This window comes from Lissotriton vulgaris, chromosome 3_1, assembly GCF_964263255.1.
Source record: "Lissotriton vulgaris chromosome 3_1, aLisVul1.2, whole genome shotgun sequence".
Taxonomy (NCBI): Eukaryota; Metazoa; Chordata; class Amphibia; order Caudata; family Salamandridae; genus Lissotriton; species Lissotriton vulgaris.
The window spans coordinates 2,136,544,976-2,136,564,286 of record NC_141689.1 but is presented as its reverse complement, the minus strand read 5'-3'; the positions used below and the strand labels follow the sequence as shown (position 1 = coordinate 2,136,564,286).

Sequence of the window (19,311 nt, the reverse complement as noted above, 5' to 3'; positions counted from 1 at the left end):
ACTCAGATCTGTGACGAGTATCTGAAAAGTTTCAGCACGCCGTCCATCACCTCTTTTTGTTTGCTTTGTTTGCCCTTAGTTGGCAGGGTATGCCCAAACGTGGGTCCCTTGTTCACTTTGCCACTGGATTCTGGCTAGCCTGGCTGATGAAGGGTGTTATCTCGAAACCGGTCCCAGGCTGCCTGTTTACGGTGCAGGGAAGACCTGGCTTGGCAGTTCAGGCTGGACTGTTCCCATGAGGAACAGGGTCAAAACAGATTTGCATATGGCTTGGTTTGAACTGGGGCGGCGAGGTGAGCTAAGGAATGAAGGATTCAACCCAGATCCATGACTGGGGGTGAGTGTCTGAAAACTTCAGCGCTCTGTCCATCATCTTTGTGTTTGCGTTAAAATTATACTACCTGCAGCCTCCATACTCTGGTGAAAGCTTTAAAGATAGCACAGTACCTGGTGAACACAGTCTTCTATGCTAAGCAGAAATTTTCATGCTGCGACTGTTCAGTCTCACAACTCAAGACTGCTTACAATACTTAGTATGTAAGATCTTTGCCTTGCTGGAAACTTTTTCTGCAGTACCAAAAAACGTGTGTGGAACATAATGAACACAGGTCCTCAACTGTCGCTTGCATACAAAGTTACTTTTCAATACAAAGATTTATAACGTGTTCAATACCTATACACTCATGGTGCATTAAGAGTACATGCATTTTGTAAAAGCACCAATATTACCAGCTGTACGAAATTAGTTAGAAAAGTAATATTGTCGTTGCCTGCTATCATGTAAACTATAAAACTATCATACTCATTGGGTGATGTCATGAGTGATGTCTTAGTGATATCATAATTGTCATAGAACAGGTCATGAGTGATGAAATATGTGAGGTCAGAAGCAGTGCATGGTGGGGCTTAAAGTTATAGTTAGCCCAGCTAACTATAACGGATTAATTTCTGTGTTATTTTAGTTCAAAACATTAATGTTGACACTGACCTTATTCCCTAAATATAACATTACTTTAACCTTTGCTTTTTCATTTAATAAAATATATATTTATACACACACACTCACTCATATTGAAGCAGGACTAATCAGCCGTGATCAAGGCCTGTGGGGTTGAAACATGTCAGCATTTCTATATCTCGCCATGATTCACAGAATAAAGTTAAGCTGTTGGGGTGCCGCTCGAGACAGCAGGAACCAGGATTGTGTGCCCTTTGAGGAAGGAAGGCTGCGGAGGGGCTTGAAGGCAGAGACTGTGTTACCAGCGGACCAGCGGGACTGCGAGTCCCAGGTTTCCAAGCGGCTGGCTGAGACGCCGCACCTGGAGACTCTTCCCGCCTGGCCACGCCCCCGCACCCTGAGCATCTATATCATCACGCCCACTGTGGCGCGTCGCGGGATGCACGCGGGCGGGCGCAGGGCTAAGCCCGGGCAAAGGGCGGGCCGTTCTAGGCCGTTAGAGGCCGGAAGAGACCGGACCGGGCCATCCCACTGACGCCCTGCCTCTCTTATCATTCATCTCCTCTGGGTTGTGGTTTTCGTTTTCTAGTCGCCCTATATAACATGGCCACCAGAGTATCCAGAAGCAAGGCTGCCCAACAGTTTACTGGCACTATGGAGAAATTTCTCACCAAGGCTAACGCTGTGGTTAATAAAGGACTAACTGTGCTAGAAAGCCAACCGGAGGAGGGTATAGATAACTTGTCTTCTGGACTCTCCGGGTTCATCAATCAATGCCAGCACACCGTTATTGCTTGACGCCACCCACCTGTCGCTTATGGACAGCATTGATCAGACTATTGAGTCAGTCCTACAACAACTGAGGACACCTTCAACTTCCCAGAGGGACAGAGACTCACTACGCTTCTCTGGGGTGGTAGAACCCTCCCCCAACACGGATTGTGTAGAAATAGAGATGCAGGAGGTGGGACCGGATGTAGCTTCAATTGAACACGCAAGCAGTAGAAGGGATCATCCATCCAAAAGGAAGAGGTCAAGGAAGTCAAAAGGTGCCAAAAGGGCTAAAGTTGACTTAATAATGCCCACTCAGGATGATAACATAGATACTGTGGCCTCGCCTGGGGCTACATCCCCGGGGAATAGGACGGAACTTCCCAGTCTCCCACTAGCCTCATCCCTACCGGTCTGTACTGGACCATTTATTTTTGGTGGGGCTCCTTCTAACACCACAGATTTGCTCATTAGCTCACTCACGGACATTTTTAGAAATCTTCTGAATCCTCTGTCTGTTAAATTGGACTCTATAGAGGCCAGATTGCTGTCCATAGAAAATTTCTACACGACCAATGGCCTTGACCCGGGGTTGGGCGCAAATGCACAGAGGGCCCCTAGGGATAGTGCTAGGATTAGTCTTCAAACCCCTGTAACAACTACCCAGGTCCCAAATGCTCCACTAGCCCGGTCAGGGGAGGCTTCTAGCATCAACATTGCCTCTGTCCCCCAACCGGTCCCATCGACATCCCAAATGACGAGGCCCCCGGTACCTGCTCCCAGAAGGTCAAAACAACCTGTTCCGTCTGAACAATTGAGACAGGAGAGACCAGTTAATGGGCAAACTGGCCGCCCTACCAGCCCTAACACCAGGCGTAAGATGGTTAATTTGCCCCCTGAGGCAGTAGTCTATACTGCGATCATGGTGGGTGTACCAGAGCTTACCGGTGGCGCAATGGAACTGCAGGACTCCTTGCGCAACAAGGTAATCAGTTGGCTCAATATCCATAGGCCACTCCCACCCAACCTAAAAGGAGACGTCCTGATGGTTAGAAGGGTCCCATGGATTGGGTCTACCCCTAAGAATAGAGTGGGGGACTGCATAATTGTTAGTTTTAAAAATCCGCAGGTTGTCCCATATATTTGCAACTGGCTTGGCAGGGCTGGTAATACCTCTATTGAACTGGTGTCTCTTTCACATTTTTACCCAAATGCATGCAACCCAGCTATGAGGAGGGAAGAGGGCTGGACTAGAGTCGGCTTTGCAGTGGATGGCTCACGTTATAGGCCCAAGCACAATGTATTCCCCACTCATGGTAATTTCTTCCACCCGAATAGATTTTCCTGCCTCGACCAGGTAGACTGACCACGAAAGGGTGCTACCCATCAGGTCCCGGAAAAAACTGTCAATGGGGATGCAGGCAGGGGGGTGGTGAGAGAAGCTTGCAAGACTAAAACCAGGGTGCAGGATTCCCCTAAGGGGAGAAGGGTATCACCTGGAAGTACCAGGAGTCAAGTACAGAATCCACCAAAAATTTTGACGGGCGCCAACCCGACATCGGTAGCTGTTTGTGTCCCGCCTCCCACACCAATTGCCCTAATTGTCCCGGAAAATCCTGACCCTTCCTTAGTCACTGCATCAACTACATCTGATTGGGTAGGACCACCACGCAGTCTAGGTTTGAGGGTCCTTTCTTGGAACGTAGCGGGGATTACAAACAAGGTGGATACACCAGACTGGGATCTCCTGATAAATGGCAGTGATGTCTGCCTTTTTCAAGAGACATGGGCGAGGGAACCCCAGAGCAGAACGGGCCATGAAATCTTTGAAATTCCGGCTCAGTGGAATGGCAAGGGGAGGCCCTCGGGTGGCTTGGCGTTCTGGGTAGCAAGTCATATTGGGTGTCAGGCGGAAAATATGGCTACGTTGTCGCAGGACATCCAGTGTGTGCTGCTCAGATGGCCTGGCATACCAACATGGGCAATTATCAACAATTACTCGCGCCCAGTCGCTGTGCCCAAGGAATCATCCACTCTAGATGACCTATCATCCTTTTTGGGACAACTGCCAGCTGACTACAAGATAGTGATGGGTGGGGATTTCAATTGCCACTTCGAACCCCTAGAAGGATTAAAGGATGGCGCCCTCACCACTGAGGACGACTACTGGGGAGTCCCACCATCTTCATCCCCCCACCCCAAAACCTGGTTCCCGCTGGCAGTTCAGCTCGTGTCCCTTACTTTGAACTTTGCAATAAGAGCCTGCAATGGGCGTACCCCGTCCGATAACCCCTCACTGTGCACTTTTAACAGAAAAGACCACAAGTCAAGGCTAGACTATATATTCATTGACATTAGCATGTGGCCCAAAGTCCAGGACTTTAGGGTGGTACCCAGAACAGATAGCGATCACAATGCCCTCCAACTGGAGATACAACACCCCGCACCTGTAGACGGGTCTTCTACCTCTTCTACTGGCGACGACCCAGGGAACCTGGTTCTTACCACAAATAGGCATCGCGTAAAATGGGGGAAGTTGCTAAATACAGAAGATAGCATAAATAAGCTATATCGAATAGCACTCCCCAGGTTCAAAGAAGTGGATGATCTCATAAATCAATCAAGACCCATTGACTACAATAAGAAACTAGCTCAAATTCACGAGGAACTAGTGAGGGGTCTCGCTGAGGTTTTCTATCCAGTGGTACCGTCACGCAGGAAAAAGACACGAACCCCGACCTGGTACAACTCTTCCTGCAGGAAGATTAAGTCTGAGTTAATTGCTACCATAAAAGATAGCTCAAACAAGGGTAAGGTTGCAGAACTCAGGAGGGAGTACAAAGCGGCAATGAATAAGGCAAGGGCAGAGTGGGACTGGGACCGTTGGCATGATTTATCTGATGCCCTAAACGCTAAAGACTCTAGGAAATTCTGGGTCCTGGTGAATACTGGGACAGGTGAACTCAAATCAGCAGTGGAGCCTAATATTGCCTCCTCTGTCTGGGAGGTCCACTTTGGGTCACTCTACCAAGACTCCATTTTATTGTCCGATGGTGTGGCGCTTGAGGTCTCTGTTTCCTCGGAATTCACCCTAGGTGAGGTGGTGATCGCAATGGAGCGATTAGCAATAGGAAAGGCCCCTGGTTTAGACAGACTACCTGGAGATCTCTTCAGACACCATCCTGAAATCTGGGGCCCGTACCTCCTTATTCTTTTTAATGCCATCTTAGGAGGTATGGCGATCCCCTGTTCTTGGCTGGGGGCAGAGATTGTGCCCATATACAAGAAGGGTTCTCCTCTGCTCCCGGCCAATTACAGGCCGATCAGCCTTATAGATGTCCCCCAAAAGCTATTCGCGCGCCTCATCCTGAACCACCTGTTAGACTGGGTGGAGGCAAATGATATCCTGAGTCCCCTTCAGGCTGGTTTCAGGAAAAATACGTCCACCATGGATCAGATTTTCCGCCTCATTCTGCTTTACTGGAAGACGGTAAGGTTAGAGGGGGGAAGGCTGTACATGGTGTTCGTGGACCTGAAGTCAGCCTTTGACCTAGTCCCGCGTAAGAAACTTTGGGAGGTCTTGGAAAAATTAGGGGTTCCCGCTCAGATACTCAGCATCATAATTAGGCTACGTGATAACAACTATGCGCAGGTTAGGTGTGGGAGGGATGGTAGCCTGTCATCAAGGTTCCCTGTCCGAAGAGGGGTGAGGCAGGGTTGCGTCTTGGCACCGACCCTGTTTTTTCTTTTTATCAACAACGTTATATCCCATCTAGAAAACGTTAAGGACAACGACGCCCCACATTTGGCAGGCAGACGGGTCCCGGCAATTATGTTTGCCGACGACACCCTCCTGCTTTCCAAATCCCCGATGGGGATCCAGAGGATTCTGGATGGATTTGGTCTTTTCTGCAGACAACATGGTCTAGAGATAAACACAGAAAAGACCAAATTCATGATATTCAATCCTCCTAAAAAAAGCCAGGCCCAATCCCACCCTGGGTACTGCCAGTCTTGAGAGGGTAACCACCTTTACGTACCTGGGTGTAACACTGCAGGAAAATCTATTATGGGACCCCCAGATAGCAAGATCACGGCTCAAATTGTCTCAGCTGTCGGGTGCAATTCTGAAGGTGGCTAATACTTCAACCTTTAAGCCCATCAGTCCGGCACTTAAAATGTACCAAACCCAAGCTAAGGCAGCAGCTACATACGGGAGTGAATTGTGGGGGCACAAAGCAGGCCAAGAACTGGCAAGAGTGGAAAATAATTTCCTTAGACGCCTCATGGCTCTTCCTCGAGGCACACCACTCCTGCCACTGAGATTAGATATGGGCCTCCCCTCTATTGCTGAGGAGTTAGTCAAAGCTGGTGAGGTTTTGGCACAGGCTATGGTCCACTAATGAATTGCATCACTACAGGCAGGACCTTATCCATGTCATGAGCCTGAACCGAAGCAACAAAATCCCTTGGCTCGCTTTTGTAAAAAACGAACTGCACTCCATGAATTTATCTGAGCTGTGGGAGGACCCCGAACAAGGTTGCCAAAGGGTTTCACGCAAAAGCCTGGTCCGAATGTACAAAGACAATAGATTACTACTCTTGCTGAATGCACAAAACAGCGGCACTCTTACAGAGCGATTTCTGGAATCCAAGAATTCTTACGTATTTGAAAGTTTTATGGATTTTATTTTCCCATCCTCGCGAGGAAACTGTTTGTACAATGGAGGATAGGCACACTGCCCACCAGAACATTTACTCATAAATGGACTAGGGGTGGTGACAAAATGTGTCCATGCTGTAACATCCATGAGGAAGACGAACTCCACATCATGTTTGTCTGCCCTGCCTATCACAGATCTAGAAAATATTGGATAGCGCCTCTCTGCAGAAATTTGGGGTTTAGAAACTATTCACAGGCATATAGAGTAATGAAAACCAGCACTCTTGGCCATATTGTGTTTGCAATAGCCAAATTCCTAATGGCAGTCTGGCTGGTCAGGAAGAAAAATACCCTCTAATGTGTGGACACTGCTATGATCTGCTTTTAACCTCCTTGTCTTGACTAGGTGGGAAATCAATTTAAAGACTGTATGAATTATGTTTTTTAAAATGTATGCTTATTGTGTATTGTATTGTATCTTTTATGGTCTATACGACCGAAATAAAGAATTTTTGGATTGGATTGGATTAAGCTGTTTAGGGACACTCTGAGTAGGATTCTAAATGTGTGTGTGTGTGTATATATGTATATAAGCCTTAATAATGTGTTTATACATCATGACCTCATGCCACAGATGTATTTGCCATTGTCCTTTGAATGTTTGCCAGTGCAAACTTTGGGGACATGTGGCACAACTATGCAGTGGTAAATGATTTAAGAAATCCTAGCTGTAAATTCATTAAATACTTCCAAATTATAAAAAAGGAGATTAATTATGTAGTTTGGAAGGGAAATGGAGGACACCCAACATGTTGAAATATGTAGAATATTCCATCAGCACCGTTGACGTTTAAAAAGAGTAAGGTGAATCAGGTTAATCACATCTCTTGGCTTCTTTTTATTGATTTTACATTTCTGTATGTGAAAAATGTTTATTTGTGCCTAGGGCTTAATTTTTAAGAATAAATATGTACCAGCCAAATGTTCTCTTTGGGGCCCACTGCTGGGGTTGTGGCATACCAAAGCTGCCTATTCTTGGTTCCTCCATTTTCGCCCATCACCCTACACTTCCCGATTCTTTAGGTTACTATTGCAGGCAGGTACTTTTTAGGTCCTTGTCACTAGTTACCTGTTCTGTTTCTCTCCCTCCTGACTTTCTTGCTCTCTGTCAGAGTCTCACGTTGAAAAATGAATTCCAGTCCCTATAATTTGAGTGCCGGTGCCTACCCCTTCAAGCCACCTACACAAATTAAGCACTGTAGTTTCTCAGTACTGTAAGTTTACAGTGCCCGATTCTACTTTTCTATCACTTGATTTGTGATGGTTAATAGTAAAACTGTAGCAGACGGTGAGAATACGTTATGCTTTCTTTTACATGTCCAAACCAAAAAAAGTTAAAGTGAGAATGCTTTACTTCTGTGGAAAACAATTGAAATAAACATTGGGGGATCTGGTTGTCCTCGCCTGTCGGCTGTGCCTGGACTAAATGACTTCCCCCGGTCCCGACTCACACGACAGCCCCAGGGAGGTGGAGTTGAGTTTTGGATTTCAACAGGCCTTGTTATTTTGGCTTCCTCGGCCCGTGCTATTGTCGCGACTGCGAAGACAGAGGTTGGAACAAGGGGTTTATTCTAGCAGGCGGGCGCGGACGGCTCCGGTGACCTTTCCCCGGGCCGGCTGAGCAGTGTTTGAGTGAGCGCGGCCTGTGCCGGAAAGAATTCGTGAGCGCGGGGCCCTCAAAGGCGGCCATTGTTCCGCCGGCTCCGGACATGTGGGTCAGCCGCAAGGGCTCGCATGTCCCCCGGGGCCCGGAGCTGGCAGCGAGGAAAGCGCTGCGCCAAATTCTTCGGCGGCATCAGCAAAAACATTTAGCATATTTTTCAGTGCTGATTGCCTCGGAAAGACACCCCCCTTTCATAGCAGGAATGTTTCTTTCTAGGGGGGCGGGGGGAGGGCGAGACACACTGCCTCATTATAGGACCAGCGTGCGTTTTACAGTAGGGCCAGGCAGCGTGCTGCTGTGGGCACCTAGCCCGAGAGAGGGTAGACCCTCACTGGGGGAGGAAGGCGTAGCCCCCCAGCACAAGTGGACACAGCTGCTTTTTAATGATGGCGCACGAGGCGCTAGCGCAGGTCCTGGTTCTTTCACCTGTGGGGTCTCTATCCTCCTCAGTAGACTGGCTCCTTTCTCCCTGCTGATTCTGAAAGCCAGAGAAAGGTGATAGTTGGTGTTTATAAGTGTCGCAGTTTCCCGTGCGCCTGGAAGCGTTTTGTCTCTTTCCTCAAGGCGCTTGGCCGGTGTTTACCTTTGAGATGTGGGTGATGCTGAATGCGCTGGGTTTGAATGGGCGTGTTGGCTTTTCACTGAATGTGCATCTTGCCTCAGGATGGATTTCTTTTCTCTCTTGCTGTCCCAGGAGACGGATGACATCGAGAGCCCCAAGCGCAGCATTCGTGACAGCGGCTACATCGACTGCTGGGACTCGGAGCGCAGCGACTCGCTCTCCCCGCCGCGGCATGGCCGGGACGACTCCTTCGACAGCCTCGACTCGTTCGGCTCCCGCTCACAGCAGACCCCGTCCCCGGATGTAGTCCTGCGAGGGAGCAGCGATGGTACGTACCGGAGGCGAGGCCTTTATCCATGGTGTCTGATGTCTTGCACTGCTGTCTCAGTACCGAAGCACGCACCTGTTTAATGTCATGCAGTGTACCTTGTGCAACCGTACAGAATGATGAAGTTTAATTTCTGTGCTTTGCATTTGAACATGAAATAAAATATGTAAAAATACATTTCCCCAAAGCACGAAAAGGAGTACACTTTACCGGGTGCTATATGGCAAACAGTTTCAAAGATATAGCCAGCAGAACAAACTTTAAAGAAAAAGTGTGCAGTGTAATAATATGCAGCAGAAAAATACACCCTTCAAAATTACCTGAACATCCAGGGGCTTAGCTTGGTGGGGGTGGGGGGAGGGGTGTTAACACCCTAGTAATAAATGTATGTTCTGGGAAATTGTTGGATACAGCAGTCGGATATGGTGAGGTGTCGGTCGGATTTCACAAGGATTTTTTACATACACACGAACAAAAAACGAACACACACTCTCCCTCTCTGCTTTGAAAGTCTTGAATTCTTTTGGTTATTTTGCAAAATATTATGATTTGTCTGTTACCCCTACCAATCCACATTCGTCTCTCTTTTCATTTCCCCTTTATCCCCTCACATGTGACCTGCTTTTGTTGGAAAATCTCTATTATTCTCGTGACTTTGATTTTAGTAGACCCTGAATGAGAGGAGGTAGACCTGAATGCACCCTTTCCCCCCTATTAGCACACAGGAGTTGTTGCATTTTACCAGTTGTTGTGGTGTGTCGTGATACTTTTAGAGCATGGTTCACCTGAGGTGTGACTTTTAACAGTGAGCAGATCACCAAATCACAATGGGCCCTATTCTTAAAAAAAAATGTACACAGCTAGGTTTGCTTGCACACCGATGTACTCCTGCATTTAAGTGTAAATCTATACTTTTTTGCTACTCTCCATTTCAAAGTATATATTTAAAACTAAGTGCAGACTTGCGTGTCTCGTTCTGGAAACATCTAAGACATAATTTAGGAGTGTACGGTAATTACTAGTAACTTTTCACACGTAGATGAAAATGTCCTTCACCGGGTCAGATATCTCCATATAGTAGAATATAGGGAAAAATAATAAAGGTAATTCATTCTTACAAAATAGAAACTATTTTAGTGTAAAATAAAAATTTAAATTCATTTAAAATAATGAACATGGAGCTAATAAAATTAAAATGTTAAAACAAATTACCTTTTCGATTTACATGTGTATTAAAAAGTAAAATAGATTAGGTACATTTATAAATATGATTTTGTAATAAAAAATAAAAAAAACCTTAATGTAGATTAATTGAAGATATTGATGAAGATAATTGATTTAATTTTAAATATTGAAGATATTGATTTAACTTTTTAAAGCAACATTTAGTTAATATGTCAACATTTTTAATATAATATAGAATGTAATCATTTTTTGTATGTTTAACTTATATGTTAACATGTATTGGCTTTGTTCTTTCATGGGTGTTGGTATTAGCATAGCCCTCGGGTAGCCCCTCCATTATCCTTGATAAGCCCCTCCTGTTTAGTAATAAGTATTCTTCATTTACCAACCACTTCCCCTTATCCCTTTCACAATTGCATCTAAATCATAGGCTTATGCGTACGGATGGTGAAGATCTCCTCATAGAACCATTAGCCACTGCGGATGCCTTCATGTGTGGGTTTGTGAGTAGCGTTTTGTAGTCAGTGAACAGTAGTACTATAATATTATTTTATGTACTACAAAAAATTAATTTGTGAATAGATCCCAAAGAGTAGATTGCCTCCTTTGGTATTTAGTGGAGGACATGAGGTTTTAGAAGTGGTTTGCATAGTACATGGAGTGCCTGAGCAAGCCTCGGCCCTTGTATATTATACATCCATTTATACAAAGGACCAGCATTTGGCAAGTACCTATATCCCCTGAGCTTAAGGAACTACCAGAGACCATTTGTGGAGAAACATCCCTGGACATTATTTATTGGTACACATGGATTAAGAAGTACTAATTCACATCTGAACATTGCGGTATTCCAAAAACCTTTGACTAATCCATGCCAGTATTCCTATACCCTTTGGTTAGTAGCAACGTCGCTGACTGGGGTCTTTAATGAGCTGGTACTGGCAGGCGGCAGACAAACTATGGGCTGACTTCTGGAAAGAAGAGGTAAAATGTACCCCGACTTTGTTTTTTAGGTCTCGCCTGGCGTTAGAAGCGCGCATGCTCTGCTCTCGCCATTGCGAGGACCTTTTGGAATCAAAACAATTCCAGAAGTATACTTGAAGCCCTGCCCCTCCTTCCATTGGCACGCGTCATCGTTTATGTTAAATGATGGCGCGTGATTGGAAAGCTGGCTTCTCGGTTACCGCCTTGTCCAATTGTAGGACGGCCTACGTGGACAGCCCGACGCCATATTTGTTTCTGGCACAGCGCACAAAGCCATGCGCTCGTAAAGCCAGCCCTCCCAGAACAGACACCACAACAGGGTTCCCTTCACAGGATCACACGCCGCAACCGCCAACTACTGGACAGTAAGTTTATTACAACTGTGCGCACACACAAAACTCTCCGCTCCTCCCACCCCTCCCCACGTGCTTTCATCAAGATTCCTCACCGAAGCACGCCTTCTCTAATTAACAGAAATTGTAGTGCAAGAATTAGGTGGAGGCGTGGGTGTCCACTGAACAGCCCTCTTTATTGTGGAAACGCACACTCGGGGGGTGCTGCGAGGAAAGCGGGACACCAGACTGTGCTTTAACTTTAACCACCTTTCCGGTTACACAGCACTGTCCGTGGAGAAAATTCGAGAGGGCCGCCCACACACACCACTTTTAGCTCAAGTGAACAGTTCAGGTCTGGGTCTTAACGTCCGCTCAGCCGCCTTATCATTTATTGTTCTTTCACCTCACCTTAAAGATAATTACTATTTATATATCCTGTGTAACGAGCCAAGACGTGGACCCGATGCAGGAACATATTTTTGTAAACTAATTCTTTATTGTCATCGCCACAACATTTTATTTGCTTAATTAAATAATCCTACATGTTGGTATACTCGCATCACTGTTTATGATAAAGTGTTTTATGGTATGTCGGTGGCGTTTCACTTCACACTGATGTTTACTGCACGTGGTGGGACCACATTCTGCAAGATTGTGCATGAAACCTCAGCGTCCGCCTTAGCAAAGTGCTGGGGGCGGGCACGGGGTGCACATTACTCTCCGGTGCTCTTCCACATTTAACGAAGAAATTATGCACACCTAAAAGGCACCACTGCACTCCTAACTCCAACGTGCCAGTGGACACATACATCGCATACAGATATGGGCCATTTCAGTTACCTTTTTAGGTACCTTTTCTTAACACTTAAGCTATTTAATAACAATATTATTGTGTGCACTATACACAGTCACATAAAGCCCAGCAACTGCGTCATGCTGCATGTAAATGCAAAAAGTACACTTACGTGAAGCCTTTTTGTTCCAGTCCCTCAACAGTATGTGTAATGGGAAAAGTGTACTTTGTATGTACTGCCTGCGGCCATGAAAGTGTAGGCGTCTTAAATATCCGTAGCCGCAGCTACAAACAATGGACACTACGCAGTGCCAACAAGTGAACTCTGTGTGCACTCTCTGAGAGTACTGGAAGCCCGGCAGGCAGCGTGTGCACTTTCTAAGAGTACTGGAACCTCACCAGCGTTCTCCTAGGTGCAAGGTATGTCATGCCAGAAACAGGAATCTTTTCAAATGACAGTCCTTCAGCTGCGTTCCATACGCACTATATATATATATATATATATATATATATATATATATATATATATATATATATATATATATATATATATATATATATATATATATTTAGTAAAAAAGCACACTTCGTGTGTAATGTCGGCGGCCACAGAAAGTGGTCTTTTAAAGTAACACCGACCATTCAGCTGATTTTCCGTTGTCACACGTACCATAAACAGTCTCGCTGAAGTGCATGGCGTGTTTCAACTGCATTCTATTTGCAATAGGAAGAAAAACAATCATTGAAAATGCAATAGGTCTCGCCTTTTAAGTTAAAGCCATTTGCTTTGCTATACAATACAGTTAGCAAAGCAAATGGCTTTAACTTAATCAAAGGCGAGACCTATTGCATTTTCAATGCTTGTTTAAACTTGCTTTCAAACAGACGGACACACCCCGCCAGTTCCACACACTAGCACCTGGATCCAGCGAAAGCTGCATCCTCTGCCATGCGGGGAAATGGTCTCTCATCCAGTAGTTGGGTTGCGCCAAAGTCACTGTCAATACTTGGACTGAATGCACTGCTCTCCATGTGCGGGGTGTGCTCTGCACAGGACGAATGTAATAAACTACTCGCTTATGAAGTGATTGTGCTAATTTAGTAAAGTAAGTTTCTCATGTGCTTTAGCGTCTAATTTGAATTTGTGGTAAATTAGATGCAGTATGATATGTTTTCCCTTTTGTTTGATAAATTAGACTTCTTGTGCACTGGCCTTCACTTAGGGGAAACCAAGAGGCCCCCACGCCAGGCATGCACACATGAGGGTTTATTTATTTGCTGGTTTTTATAGCGCTCGAATCAACTCCAGATGGAGTATCTCTGCGCTTATGGTGCCAACTAAACAGAAGATGTAGATTGGAGCAGATGCTAGATTTCATTTTTAAATAGAACAGTTTTCAGTTGCCTTCTGAATTTTAAGTGCTCAGTACACTGTCTTAGGGACAGAGGGAGTTTGTTCCACAATGTAGGTCCTGCAATTGACAACGCTTTATTCCCATGCCTCGCTTTCTTAGCGCGGGGCACCACTAGGAGCAGATTGTTGCTTGATCTTAGTGTCCGTAATGGAATATAGGGAATAAATTTGTTTTCCAGATATGCAGGCCCTTGTCCATGAAGACATTTGTGTATCAGGCAGGCTATCTTAAATTTTGTTCTTTGCCGGATTGAGAGCCAATGTAGTTGCTCAAGAAGGGGTTTAGATGGAGTTCTTGGCGGAGCATTCAGAACCAGGCGGGCCGCTGTATTTTGAATGACCTGGAGCTTAGCCAACACGCCTTCATTGGCAGAAAGCAGCAGGCCATTACAGTAATCGATCCGACTTAGCACGAGTGCCTGTACTAGCGTCCTCCTAAAGGAATCTGGCAGTAAAGGAAAGACTTTACGTAGCATGCTGATGGTATGGAAACAAGAACCCGAGATGAAATTGGAGTGCTGTTTTAATGATAGTTCTTGGTCCAAACGGACCCCCAGGTTTTTCACTATCTGCTTGGGTTCTGGAGCTGCTCCCAAGTCCTGTGGCCACCAATCCGGGGCCCATAGCATCCTGGCTTCTCCGAACAGCATGACTTCCGTCTTGCTGACGTTGCACTGAAGGCAGTTTGAGGACATCCAGTGCGCCACTGCTTTCATGCCTAGTGAAAAGGAGTTTCTTACTTCAGCGGAGAGGGTTTTGAAGGGGAAGAGGAGCTGGGTGTCATCAGCGTAGGAAACTGGGATAAACCCGTACCTACGCATCACTCTTGCCAGGGGTGCCACATAAATGTTGAAAAGGGTCGGGCTTAAACACGAACCCTGGGGCACCCCTTTTGATATCTCCATCTCCGCTGAACGATATGCACCCATGGTGACGGTCTGGGTGCGATCGGATAGAAAACTCCTTAGCCAGGCAAGGGCTTTGTTCTTAATGCCAGCGTTCGACAACCGCTCAGTCAAGATGGAATGTGACACGGTGTCGAACGCTGCAGACAGATCTAAAAGAACCAAGATTACTGAGATGCCCTTGTCCTGGTACATGTGCAAGTCATCAGTGACTGACAGAAGGGTGGATTCAGTGCTATGTTTCGGTCTGAAACCTGACTGAGAGTAGTCCAGAGCTCCAGCGAGTTCGATATAGCTGGAGAGATGGTGGTTGACATGCTTCTCAGTCATTTTCCCTAGGAAAGGTAGTAGGGAGATGGGCCTCAAATTGGCCAATTCAGTCCACGGAGTCGCAGTGTTTTTCCTGATTGGTCTAACAATGGCTCGTTTCCATTCTCTAGGGACATTGCCTGTGCTTAGCGAAAGGTTTACCAAGTCTCCAATCATGAGGCGGAGTTGGTCAGCTAGAACAGGCATTATCCTCGCTGGAATGGTATCGTCTGGGCTACCACTTTTGATCTGTGAGATCAAAGAGAGGATGTTATCAGACGAAATGGGAGGAAAGATATCCAGAGAATGAGTATTCTGCTTCAGGTCGGCATCTAATTGGAGAGGCGCTGTATCAGTAGTGATAGTCTTGTTGGTGCAAATTATTTTTTCATAGATTTTATCTATTTTATCTGTAAAAAATTGGGATATTTCATTGCACAACTGCTGCGACGCTACCTCAGATGTTTCACATGCTGTAGGTTTAACAAATGTTTGAAGAATTTGATATAGGACTCTAGGTGAGTTCCCTGCAGCTGTAATTTGTGCCGTGATATGGGTTTTCCGTGCTACCCGGATAGCTTTATGGTAGGTGGATAGTGCATCCCAATATTTGGTCTTATCCTCTACCAAATGAGAAGTTCTCCATTTTTTCTCAAGCTTCCTAGCGGTTAGCTTTAGTGTCCTTAAATTGTCCGAGAACCAGACTTCCTGTTTTTTTGCAGGTCTGGGTTTAAAATGCCTCATGGGAGCAATTTTCTCTATCGCATCCCTAGTTGCACATTCAAATTTTCCAAATGCTATTTCAACATTATCAGTAGGGAGGATGGCAAAAGGCTTGAATTTTCCCTTGAAGGAGTCAGCAGTAACTTTATGCCATTGTCTGCGTACACTAGGTAGGGAGATAGTGCTTGCAGAAGTAGAATTAGACCATGGGGTGTAGAATTCCATTATAAAATGATCAGTCCAGCTAACCTGAACTCCAGGTAGACATGAAACTGACGGAAAGGTAGATAAAATCAGGTCAAGAGTATGTCCAGCCTGATGGGTGGGCCCAGAGTTTCGTTTTATAAGTCCTAATAATGATAGGTCTGTCAGTAAGGTCTGTGCCTCATTGCAATCCATCTTTTCGCTGTGAACATTAAAGTCCCCTACTAGTATAAAATTACTTGCAGTATTTATGTGGGGGGCCAGTAGCTCAATCAGCTTATTGGAGAAATTTGTGCAGGGCCCCGGAGGACGGTATATTAGGGCACCATTTTGACTTTCTTTGGGAGACCATACTATTTTAAAAATTATTAATTCTATTTCGGGAGTACTCAACTCATCTAATATCGTAATGCTAAATTCTTGTTTGTGCACAATGGCTATCCCACCACCGGTTTTTATAGGCCGGTCCAGTCTGACTATTTTGTACCCGTCAGGAATTCCTAGGGTTATAGCAGGGGTGGAGTATGGTTTTAACCATGTTTCTGTGAGATAGCACAGATCGGGTTGTTTTGATGAAATTAGGTCCCATACTTCGGCAGTATGTTTGGAAAGTGGGTTGTAGAATCCGCGGAAGATTAGTGCCCAGTACTTTCACACATAATTAGTGACAGGAAACAGTAATTGCTAGCAGGATTTGTAAACCTGTAAGCTGCTTGCATCTCCGCAAATAGAAGGTTATTTTTGTAGAAAAGAAATGTAAATGCGCGAGAGGTGTAGCGCTGTGTAGATTACCCTCTGAACTAGGACATTCATCCCGTGCAAAGTATTCTCTGTATCACACCGTTTGTCACTATCACTTTGTGCTCTGTAGCAAGCCGCAGGAGTTCAAAGTACTTACAGGTGGCAGGTAATCTACAGCAGCTGACCGACATGGTGAAGCCTTTAATGTACTTACTCAAAAGGTTAGATCCGCCCTAAAGGCAAAGATAGCGCCCTAATATTTTAGCCGCAGTCTTTGTGTGATGCAGCTGATGTCATGTTGTCACAGGGATGCGGTGCACGTAGTCCTCGGTGATTTACTTTGGGTAAAGCAAAAATGGTCTGACAGGGTTTCAATAACGGTTTGTGGTTCCAGGAAAATATTTTTGTATTTAAAATGTTGCGATCGTTATCGTAAAACAAGTTTATCTAGGAGTTTTAATGGTGTTTAAGCAGATTATGCAGTGTGCAAACAATTTCTTGGACTTTTAACCAATGTATTATTTACAAGTGAAACATTTTTCCCAACTTGTACACGAGTTTTATGCTTCGTAGCAAATTTTCAAAGTGAGAACAAACATTTTCAGTATGTTTAAAACGTTTTAGAGACTGTCGGAACTTTTTAAACTAACTTACCCATCTTTTCCTTTTAAATATAAAAAGTTGTTAACACTTTTTAAACTCTGAAAATATCCAATCCATCTTTTTTTTACAAATTGTATATGGGCGGCCTTACGTATTTCAACAATTAAAATGTTTTGCACATTAACAGACCTATGTGTAAACAGTTGTCAAATAGCACTCATTAGTGCAGTGTCCATATGAAAACCTGCTGTACGTTTATTTATTTATTTATATTATTTTAAAAGTTTTATATAGCGCTGGCTAGACCCGGAGGTATCAGAGCGCTTTACATGAGCATCAGATCATAGTTACAGGTGACATCGTTATAAAGGTTACACAGTTCTTAGATCATGGCAACATGGTTACTTGTAAGGTCAAGATAAACAATAAGCACAAATACGAAAGGGGAAAAGAAGGCAAGGTGAGAGATTCAGGGGAGGGGGGTTGGAGCAGGGGAAGTAGACAGATAATGAAGGTGGGAAAGAGGAGGGGAGGTTGAGAGACACAGCATGGGGAGAAGAGGGGAAGGGTGACGGGGACACAAACCGGTAGACGAGTCAAGGCAATGTCCAAAGTCCAGTAAGCTGTGATCCCAGGGGAAGTGCTATCCCTTCCCTATCTCTATTACCAGAGGCTCCCTTTACACAGTGGACTCTCTCAGAGGGGCCTCTGAGACTCCAAGGCCTACATACTGGATCCTTACCCAAAAAGGGGAGAGGGAGTGCTTTGGCAAGGGGTGCCATACCATACCTCAAGTGTGAGTGGCCCCCTTGGCGCAGTGGACTCACTCAGCGGGTTCGCTGAGACTCCAGAGTATAAATATTGGATCTTTCCCCAACAAGGGGAGAAGGAGTGCTTAGTCAAAGGGCATAAAGGACAGGGGTGTAGGCAGAGTAGCAGGCAAGGGGGGAGATTCAGGGGAGAGAGGATAGGAGCTAGGGAAGAGACAATAAAGAGAGACGAAAAGAAGTCTGCCTAAAGACAGACTGGGTAGGTGACGACCAAGGAGGGAATCGACGGCCCATCTCCCCTATAGCTAAACCAAGTAACTCTTAGATTCTGGCCAGTATCTGCTACAGCGTAATCTTAATGGCGTCTGACGTCGTGAGTCCCCTGTTAAGTGCTCTACATGCTTTTGCATTTTGCTCACTAATAAAGGTGATGTGGTACACACAAAGGGTCACTCCTTTTAATAAGTGTGAACGCCTTTTGCTTGACCGGGCCAAACACTACTAACAGCAGCTTAGTGACCGTTTCGGATTAGGCCTTTTTATATCTGAGGCCCAGGGCAAAGATTTCCTAACTGCTACCCTTGTGTAAATCTGTGTAGTATCATGACTAGATCCCTGATTCTCCCTGACATGTTTGCGTTGCGCACTAGTGCTCTTGTGTGCATGGGAAGAGGGAACCCATGTTGTGTTAAGTCCCTAAGGTTGTAGTGTTCCATAGGCTTAAGGGGTAGCCAGTGCTGCTGTATCCCTTCCCAGACTGTTACCACACAATACTCTCTTCTGACCCCTTCCACCAGAATCCATTGTAAAACCACGTGCTGTGTGTCTGGAATTAGAATCACACCTACTGACTACAGTAGGAAGGAATCTTTGTGCTTCCCCAAGCTGTACTAAGGCACTTTCAGCAGGTTAACTCGTCTGCAGGCTGAGAGTAGCAACACTTCATGACTCTGGCCAATCAATCAATCAATCAGAGTACTTGTAAAGCGCGCTATTTACCCGTGAGGGTCTCAAGGCGCTGAGGGGAGGGGGCCAGGTCTTGAGGGGTCTTCTGAAGGCGAGTAGGTTTTGGGTCTGCCGTGGGTGGGTAGGGAGGGTGTTCCAGGTCTTAGCGGCGAGGTAGGAGAAGGATCTGCCGCCGGAGGTTGTTCGTTGGATGCGGGGGACATGGGCGAGGCTGGCGGAGCGGAGCTGGTGAGTCGGGGTGTAGAAGTTGAGTCTGCTGTTCAGGTAGGCTGGTCCGGCGTTGTGGAGTGCTTTGTGTGGGTGGGTGAGGAGGTTGAAGGTGATCCTTTTGTCGACGTGGAGCCAGTGTAGGTCTCGCAGGTGGGGGGTGATGT

At 45.7% G+C, this 19,311-nt stretch overlaps 1 protein-coding gene across 7 annotated transcripts in view; it reads left to right on the top strand.

Annotated features, from left to right (window-relative positions):
* LIMCH1 (LIM and calponin homology domains 1) overlaps positions 1-19,311 on the top strand; it is an 892,718-nt gene that overhangs the window by 532,512 nt on the left and 340,895 nt on the right. For all 7 annotated transcript variants that reach the window (XM_086962709.1, XM_086962710.1, XM_086962708.1 and 4 more), the window contains exon 7: positions 8,810-9,005. In XM_086962709.1, the coding sequence (XP_086818835.1) occupies positions 8,810-9,005 (196 nt within the window). The remainder of the gene's footprint in view (positions 1-8,809; positions 9,006-19,311) is intronic.